At 54.5% G+C, this 9,471-nt stretch overlaps 1 protein-coding gene across 6 annotated transcripts in view; it reads left to right on the forward strand.

The window, feature by feature from the left end:
• The window catches only part of LOC118985606 (tyrosine-protein phosphatase non-receptor type substrate 1-like), a 48,028-nt gene extending 43,610 nt beyond the window's left edge, over positions 1-4,418 (forward strand). For all 6 annotated transcript variants that reach the window (XM_037044296.1, XM_037044297.1, XM_037044294.1 and 3 more), the window contains exon 9: positions 1,826-4,418. In XM_037044296.1, coding sequence (XP_036900191.1) covers positions 1,826-2,080 — 255 coding nt within the window. In that variant the 3' untranslated portion in view covers positions 2,081-4,418. The remainder of the gene's footprint in view (positions 1-1,825) is intronic.
• The last annotated feature ends 5,053 nt before the right edge of the window (positions 4,419-9,471 follow it).

Raw genomic sequence — 9,471 nt, forward strand, 5'->3', positions numbered from 1 at the left:
TTTCCCTGGCTGTTGTCATCGTTTTACAGATCATCTGTTGAAGGGAATCCGGGCTGGTGAAAGACATGATGGTTGTAGGCCCAAATGCCATGCTCTGTTCTCCTGACCCAGCGCAGCCCCCCAGTGGCCCCAGTGCAGCCCCCTAGGGGCCCTGGGAGTAAGACCAGGGGGTAATTAAAACAGCAAGGCCACTTCCAGTCCTGGGAGAGAGGGGCCTTCGCCCCAGTCATTTTACCTCTGGAACCTCCTGGAGGAAGAATGGCGGTAAAAAGAACCGATCGCTGAACCCTGTACGAAATTCAGTCAGCGAAGACTTGCTGAGCACCTCCTCTGTGCCAGGCCCTGGGCAATCAGCAGGGCAGTGGCAACCCAGCTTGTGAGGCGCTGGCAGCCCCTTGTCGGGGCTCCTGGGGCCAGGTGCCAGCCCTCCTCACCAGGAGGGCGTTTGATGCTGGCGGTGCAGGTTTCCTAGAGAGAAGTGCAAGTGTGCAGGGCAGTGGGCAGAGCGGCCGTGTGGTCAGACCACAGCTGCAGCAGCCAGCAGACTTTGGTTCTTCTCCAGCGGGGTGACTTGACCAGATTGTTTAACTCCCTGGGTCTCAGCCCCGTCCCCTGTGAACTGGGGTACGTTGTCCTTCCTGAGCAGGGGCGGGTGATCGGGCCTCCGTAAGGGGCCCCAGGCAGCAGCATGGTGCCTGCAGCCGTGGGGACTAGAGATCTGGGGCACCAACCAGGACTTACCCTATCAGCAGCTCCTCCCCACCCCTGAGGCCTAGGTGCCAGGCACAGAAGAAGCCGTTTATCACTCCTAATGGGGAATTTTAAGGCACAGTTGCGGTGAAAAGATTAGCTCACGGGAGATGAGTGTTGGGGCTTGCGGGTGGCTCAAGACTGCACCGCTTAGTGAACTCACATGCCCTTGTGGTGCGTGCCAGGCTCCTTCCCGAGGGCTTCCCCTGAGGATATCGCCCGAGCCTCACAGCGGCCCTGATAATACATATGATGATTATTCCCACTTTACAGATGGGGAAACTGAGGCCCGGGAAGGTGGAGTGAAGTGCCCAAAGCCTCTCAGCTAGAGAGAGCAGACGCAGGATCTAAACTCCAGGCACCTTTCCCATCCTCCTAGCCAGTCTCACTGTCCCACACCTTTATTCTCTGTCCCCCATTTCCCGACCTCACCATGTGAGTGAGGCTGAAGTTGTTGCCATCCATTCATTCATTCATTCGTTCATTCAACACCAATCTGGCTGCTTCTGTGTCAGCCTTGGTCTCTGCATCATAACAAATGTCTAGTGAGCACTTGTTGAATAAATGGCTAAATGAATGAATGTCCCCGTCCACTGAGGGGTCAGCATTTACCCCAGACCCCCAGGCAGACACAGTCCTACGTGGTGGGTGCTGTGAGGGAGAAGTGTGGGCTGGGGAGCACAGAGGAGGATCCTGGACCCAGGGTCTCGGGATGAAGCAGTGCTTGTCCCCAAACATCCAGGCTGGGTGAATTTGTTACTAGGAGAGGGAGGGGGCAGGCACCACACTGAAGCAGGAGTATTGATTGACAAGGCAGGACAGAACCGTGGGAGGAGGTAACACTGAGTCAGCACTGGGAGGTGACCACAGTGGCCTTCAAGAAGACCTTCAGGCTGTGGGAGGAGAGAGGTGGGTTGGAAGGGCAAGGCTGGAGCAGGTAACCTCGCCAGAGAAGAGCCAGGTGTGAATTATGGCTGAGTCAGGTGGAAGCCACGAGGAAACAAGCACCCAGACTTGGTACTGATGCGGGGTGGGAGGCGGGGCCTCCGACTGACCTTCTCTCCATCCCATTCAGATCCAGGACAACAATGACATCACATATGCAGACCTGAACCTGCCCAAGAGAAAGAAGTCGGCCCCCCGGGCTGCCGAGTCCAACAACCACACGGAGTACGCCAGCATCCAGGCCGTCCGGCAGCCCACGCCCGAGGACACCCTCACCTACGCGGACCTGGACATGGTCCACCTCAACCGGGTCCCCAAGCAGTCTGCCCCCAAGCCCGAGCCGTCCCACTCAGAGTATGCCAGCGTCCAGGTCCAGAGGAAGTGAACAGGGCCTCGGTCATCTCTGGCTTGGTGCCCGTGAGCCTGCCTGTCCCAGTGGGGCAGCAGCCCAGTCCCCAGAGGGCTGTGGTGACACAGGTCTTGGGACCCGAGGGTGAAGCTGGCTCTTGTCTCCCCAACTCGCTTGGCTCCCCAGGGTGGCCACGGCCCTCCACATTGCCACACACAGAGGCTGATGCTGCCAGACTGGCCGGGGGACCCGCCTGAGAACTAGCCAGAGCAGCCAGGCGTCCCAGCACTCACACACTCCTCTCCATCCACCATCGGTCTTGGTCATGGTCTTAGTGAGACTCTTGACAGCCGCCTTGATGCTCTGCAGCCTGTTCTTCCAAGGTGAGGAGGAAAATCTCACCTGCTCCTCCTGTCTCCACCGCCACCACCACCGCCACCATCCAACCGGGACTTTGGGAAGAGTTCTGTTGCGATTAAACCGTCCCATTCATGGAGAAACTAGGAGAAAAGAAACCTCTGGGACCACATGCTGAGACTCCGTGAGGTTGCTGCCAGCCATCCTGGCCTCCCGTGTCCCTGGACTGACAAGTCACAAGCCCTGGGGAGGAGAGGACCCTCCAAGGAGTCCTCCACCGCCACCAAGGACTGAGTCACAGGACTTTCCTCCTCCTGCCCTCTGAGGCTCCTGGAGGACCTGGCACCCTGACGGTAACACTCCACCCGGACCTGCCTCTCCTTCCTAGACCTGAGCTTGCTTCCTCCAGCTAGCACTAACTCAGCAACATCTCGCTGTGGACGCCTGTAAATTATTGATACATGTGAAACGTGCAATCTTGAAACTGAGGTGTTAGAAAATTTGATCCGTGGTGTTTTGTTTTGTTTTTCTCTTAAAACAACGGCAGCATTATCTTGGCTCCTTGTCATGTGTTGAGTACACGGTTGGGTCTCGTGCCGTCCAAGGTGTACCCGTCGGTTTCCTGGAGGGAGTTTCCTACAGCAGCAAGTGTCTTTCCTCCGTGTCCCAGAGCCCAGAGGATGGGAAAGAAGGCTCTGGTTTGGCTGCTCCATGGAGATGCGTGGCCTTCTTTTCAGGACTCAATTGGCCACGTTGTCAGCGGAGCCAAGTGGCTGGTACTCGGGCTTTCCTGCCCCGAGCGTGGTAAGTCTGAGCCTGCCGGTGCAGCTCCAGGCTGCCGCCTTCACCTTGCAGTCTTGTCGAGACCTGACGCCTCAGTCTGTTCACCTGAAAAGAGGGGAGAGGAGAGACGCCTCCCTCCCCTCCCCACCATGCCTCATACGCACTTTAGGGCCATGCAGGGTAGGAAGCTGTGCCTGGCTTTTTTCCCCACTCTGTTAGCGACCTTCCCCCACTCCCACTCTCTGAGCTCAGAAGCGAGTGATCTTCCATTTCTGCTCTCAAACCCTATTGGGATCAAACTGGAATAAATCCAAGACAGACAGGTGGCCTGGGCAGCCGTGAAGCCAGGACTGGCCCACCTTTCTGTCCCTCTGTCTCAGGAGGTTGGGCAGAGGCTGTGACCCATTGTCCTCTGACCCCTACCTTCCATTTCAGTGTAGGAGCCCGGCTGGGCCCCGGGCAAGCCAGTGTGGCACGCCGTGTACTCGGTCTTCATGCGCAACCGATCTTAGAGCCAAGCTGCTAACCGTCACTGCCCGTCCCCGCCCAGGTTCAGACGCTCAGTGCCCAGGGGGTAGCTGGCTCAGGCCACCAGAGCAGGTGAGAAACTGAGCCGTCCCGCCCGTCAGCATGTCCTGCAGGTGGAACTCGGCGTGCTCAGCGCAGACCTGGCTCTGCAGAGGACAATGATTCGATGTTTTACTTGATGGCTTCCAGGAAGGAGCCGAGCCAAAGGGCCATGTGGGCAGCTTTGGCCCGACTAGCTGGAGTTTCTCCGTGGCATCTGGGAGCAGCATCCCAGCCACCTGGCTCAGGCTGTTTCCAAATTCCAGAAGGTTGGCTTGTAAACCTTTGCTTCCCTCTCTTCTGCCCAGAGAGAATGCGTGCGCGTGCGCGCACACACACACACACACACTCACACAGAATCTTAAAGGAATGTTTTCTTGGTGCCATTTTAATTTAATGTAATTCTGAATTTTGGAAGCGGAGTGAGGGGATGAGGCCACGGAAGCCGCGTGGTTGGAGCTCCAGACTGGCAGCCTGGAGACTCTCCTACCTTGTGTATCGAACCCCAGGAAAAGGAAGAGGTCAGAACAACAGGGCGGAAGGAGCGTGGTTTTGAGAGTTTATTTTAAGACTGCTGGGAAGGAAACAGGCCCCATTTTGTATATAGTTGCAACTTAAACTTTTTGGCTTGCAAAATATTTTTGTAATAAAGATTTCTGGGTAACAACGACCCCTTTGGGTGTGGAGTGTCCTTGTCTCTCTGAGTGTGTCCCCCTGTCCCCGGGAGAGAGGGTCACAGGTGGCCCTAGGGTTTGGCAGTGAGCATGGCATTTAGTCCTCAATCTTGGGCTTGAAATAGACACACAGACCGTGTTTCCCTGGCCCAGAGGGGGGTCAGTGCGAGCTGGTGCCCGAGACACCTGCCTAAGCAAATTCCAACAGACAGCTGAGTTCGGATCGGCTCTGCCACCCGTGGCTGCAGGAATCCAAACGACTCAACTCTGAGATGACTCAGGCCCGTCCATTGTCAGCACCGTGAAGACAGTAGCACCCTAGTCGGGGTCCTTGTGGGGGTTCAAGGGGTCATGGGCCCTTTGCTAGGATATTCGGTCCTTCCCTAAGCACTGGGTCTCCCCCACCACCAACCATTGCACATCGGCGTCTGGTCTCCCCTCACCACCCGTGGGATCTTGGACAAGCAGAACCTCACTTTCCTTCTCTCCCGACTGCAGAAACCCAATACTGGTCCTGCCACATCCTTGCCAGATGATTCATGCCAAGTGCTAGTCCAGGTGCTCAATAAATGTCAGCTTCCTTTCCTTCCCTCCGTTAGTGTATTCATAATATTAATGGCAGTTATATTTGCCACTGACGGTATGTTGGCACTTTTTATTAAGTCTTACGAACCTCACAACTCGAGGTAGGTGATATTATTGACCTCACTTATAAACAAGACACAGAGAGGTCATGGAACTTATACAGGGTCACACAGCTAATGAGTAGTGTTACTGGGACTTCACCACCCGCTGCCTGACTTCAGCGCCCCACCTCTAACCTCTGAGCTAATATCGACACATCAGGTGTCATTATGGACTCTGCAACACAGTAAGTGATATGCCGAGGGCTTTACAGTTTAATAACTGTTAAATGAGTTAATACTCATTTAACAGCCCCCCCCCACCACCATGTGTGGTGGGGGTAATATCTTGCCCATATTTTACAGATGAATAGACTGATGCACAAAGAAGTTAAGTCATTTCCCAAAGTCCCATAGCAGAGCCCGGGACAGAGCCGGGGGAGTCCGGTTCTTCCCCACCACATTGTACCACTTTATTTAATTCTCATCCCTGTCGGCAGTGCTCGTGTCCATTTTGCAGAGAAGGAAAACTGAGGCTCAGAACACGCACATGACTTGCCCAGTCTCACCCAAGGAACCTTTAGTTGACCAGGGATTGACCACTTGTAGCTGCCGGAATTCAAACCACTCGACTCTCTGAGACGACTCAGGCCCCACCCCCACGCAGGGCGCGCCCTGCGGCTCCTCCAGAAGAAAACCAGGACCATCCCTGAGCCCTTGGCCTGGTTCCTGTGAGCAGGGACCACCTGAGGCAAAGAACCTCCTACAGGGCTCAGAGGTCACGAGCCTCACAGGCCGGGACCTTGGCTGTGAAGGAGAACTCAGCTCTCTGTGAAACCTGTGTGCTGCGCGCCGGATGAGGTGTTCCCGGCAGGCATCCAAGGCTGAGTGGGCGGAAAAAATGCCTTCTGTTTTCTGGGAAGGTGGGGGTGAAGAACTAACTGTGTGTCCAGGCAAGGAGATTCGGGGGTGAGCTTCCTGCAGCACCTGGGCCTGGCTTCTCCGTGGCTCAGATCTCCAGGGCTGCAGGTTGGCAGCTAAATGAACATTTACAGGAGCCGTGACCCTCGTCCAGGTCGCCAGCACACTCACCAGGCACGCGGCATTTATCCCACACCTCCTCCGGGTTCCTCATTGTGCCGAGGGGAGCGGTAGGGACCCCCCAGAAGACCCAGACGCCCCTGCCCACGTTACCTGATAATCGGGAAAATCTGTCCTTCCTCAAGATTCTAGCGCCCAGCTGTGAAAGCCTCTGCGCCTTCTGGCATATTCCCACCAGGCCCATTGGGATCAAGTTTGTTTATTTTATTTAATTTTTATATAAGCACCTACTGTGTATCGACAGTCTCTTCAGTTCTGTGCAAATATTACCTTACTGAATATCAATTCACGACATCTTCTCCACAAACCTGTGAGGGAGACACTGTGATTACTCCCAGTTTCATAGAGACATTAGAGCACAGGAGATTATGTATTGTGTTCGAGGGCCGCCATCCAGGGAGGGGTGCAGCTGTGGGTGTGGGTGGGCGCTGGATGGGCAGGTGGGGGTTGCTGGAGAGACAGGGAGGTCTTCAGACAGTGTTGGGATGCTGTGAGATCTACAAGGAGGCAGGAAACACCACATTGTTTCACCCCCAAAGACAACAACCTCCCCATCAAGGTCGTCCCGGTCACCTGCCTGAGCATCAGACCCAGTACCCTTGGGCCTCCCCAGGGCTTGGCCTGCCAGGACTGGGTCCCCACTGCACCCATCCTTAACCACAGCCAGGTGCTCGACCAGGGTCCAGATTCGTTTTCCGAATGCAAGACCCAGTGGTGAAATTGTAAATGCTTTTGAAACACAGGTGCCCCAGACCTCCAAACCCAGGCCAAACCTTGGTGACGGGGATCAGAGAGAGGCTGTGCTTGGAGGATTCTGTGATGGGAGGAGCCCGAGGGCCCTGTGGACAAAGGGCGGCCCTGCATCTCCCTCCAAGTGGTGGGGGTTGCAGATGTAAAAATCCATCAGCGACGGCTCAACTGTCTGCAATTCCCTGTGTGTATGTTATACCTCAAAGTTTTAAGGAGACTAGTGCCCTGTCCCCCTTGGGACTCCACTCCCCAACTCTGATGCCTGCCCCCACCTGACAGTTTCTCCCAGATGGTGTCAACACTTTGTCTCCCGTCCCCAAGCCCCACCCAGGGCCTGGCTCCCATGAGGGCGTCAGGGAGAGCTGCTGACTTCTCTTGAAAGATAGCATCCAGTGACCAAAATAGCACATGAAACCGCAAAAGAAAAAGTGCCAAATTGGGCATGAAGACCAAGGCGAGCTGCAAGAATAAACCATTTATCTGTCATCTCTTCATCTACTGAAACGCCCTCCATTACTCTCCCCACCCACCGGATTCCCGCCCCCCCTTTCCCCAGGGTCATAGGGACAGCTGCACACACAGTCCTCACCCTGCGACCTTGGGCAAACAGCCTCACCACGGAGCCTTGGTTCGGTCACCCGAGGAATGGGACAGTAGAAGTCTGCACCTCAGGGACTTCTAATAAGGTTAAGTGGAGTCTAGGTCTAAGACCCTTTGCAATAGGGTGGTGCAGACAGCAGCCAACTCACACCCCCCCCCACACACCACATACATTCACACATACATACATGCGTTCACACCCCCACACTCACTCACACATTCATACCCCCATACTTGCATACATTCACATACAATAAAATACATAATCACTCACACATCCATGCCCACACAAACACACACACTCTCACAATCACATCTGTCCACACTCACACACTCACACACCACACACATCCACACATTCACACACACACCCCACAAGGTCAGGTTCTCAGAGGAGCTCGACAACAGGGGGCCTCCTGTCCTGGCTGGAATAATTGCATCAGGTCCCTCCCTCCCTCGTTAGGCTGGGCTCTTCCCAATGCCGGACACTCCAACATGCAGTGTGGTGTTCAGGGTCCTCTTCCTTCACCCCACCTGACCTTTTCACGGGTACTTCCTGCTCTTCCCCAGCCCAGACTGGACTCTCTGGCCAGGCTAGTCTTCTGTCCCATCAAACACTGGTGGACACCCTTGTAACTGCCCTGGCCCCACAGTGAGTCACCCCATGATGACCTAATGCCTCCCCAACCAGACTGTGATATTCCCAACAACACAACTTCATTTTCTACCATTAGGATCCAGGCCCCAGAAAGGGGTTGGGGAACTGAAGGCCACCATGTGCCAGACAGCATCCTGGGCGCCTGAATTCTTTATTTCACTGAACCTGCACACCCTTTGGGTGAATGATGGATGCCATGGTGTCCATTTCACAGATAAAAAAAATTAGGGCTCCGAACAGTAAAGAGGTAAGCTCAAGATCACTCATTCAGCCAATAATGATTTCTCCAGAGGCTACTGCGAACCTGACCCTGTGTAAAAATCCTGAGGCCACAATGTTGACACAGGATGAGCCACATCCTTGTGAGCTCAGGGTCTGTGAGGGAGCTGGAGCATCTGGTAGTCCCGATTCGTGCGTGAGTGCTGCTGGGACAAGGGGGCGTCAGCGTGTGGTTTCAGGAAGCTATAAACCGTGATACATACAACTACAGAATGAGCGCATTAATGAGCCAGCCAGCAGGAGGGGACAGCTGAATCCAAGAGTAAATGGGTATTTACAGACTTCCAAAAGAGGAATATAGAGTAAGGTTTTTAGGTTGCATATAAAACTGGTTAATGTTCTACAAGACAAGAAAAATCATACCTTTGGAGTTATCTTGTCTCCCGGACAAAAATCTACAAATTAGCATATAACTTTACAAAACCTGGGCCCTAATCAAATAGCAAAGTCAGACTCAGATAGATGTGTGCCCCATAGAATTAACTAACCTTGCCATGGGCCTTTACATTTTTTTTTATCCTCACCAGAGGACACTTGCACTGCTTTTGGAGAAAGAGGAAGGGAGAGAGAGAAACCTGGATGCCCGAGAGAAGCATCGGCTGGTTGCCTCCTGTGGGTGCCCAGACTGGGGACTGAACCCACAACCTAGACCTGGGCCCTGACTGGGAATCGAACCTGCAAACTTTCAGTTACAGAGCGTTGCTCCCACCAACTGAGCCACATTGGCCAGGGCTTTAGTGGGCCTTTTCACACAGGCCTCACTCAGCCTACATTGGACAGAAAAGGCTTCCTGAAAAGGAAATCCCTGAGCCGAGACCTGAAGGACATATATGAGTGAGCCAGACAAAGAGGCTATGGAGGAGGTGGTGTCTGGCAGAAGCAAGCCTTCCCCATGGGGCTGGCCCCTGCCAAACTCTGCAGCCCTGCATTGTACTGCCACTCCCATCACTCCCTGCAACAGCAGCGTCCCCGAAGTTCCTGGGATGAACCATGTGGCCTTGGCATATGCTGAGCCCTCTGCTTAGAACACTTGTT

This window comes from Sturnira hondurensis, unplaced genomic scaffold, assembly GCF_014824575.4.
Source record: "Sturnira hondurensis isolate 20B ecotype Veracruz unplaced genomic scaffold, ASM1482457v3 Scaffold0004136, whole genome shotgun sequence".
In the NCBI taxonomy this organism is placed as follows: Eukaryota; Metazoa; Chordata; class Mammalia; order Chiroptera; family Phyllostomidae; genus Sturnira; species Sturnira hondurensis.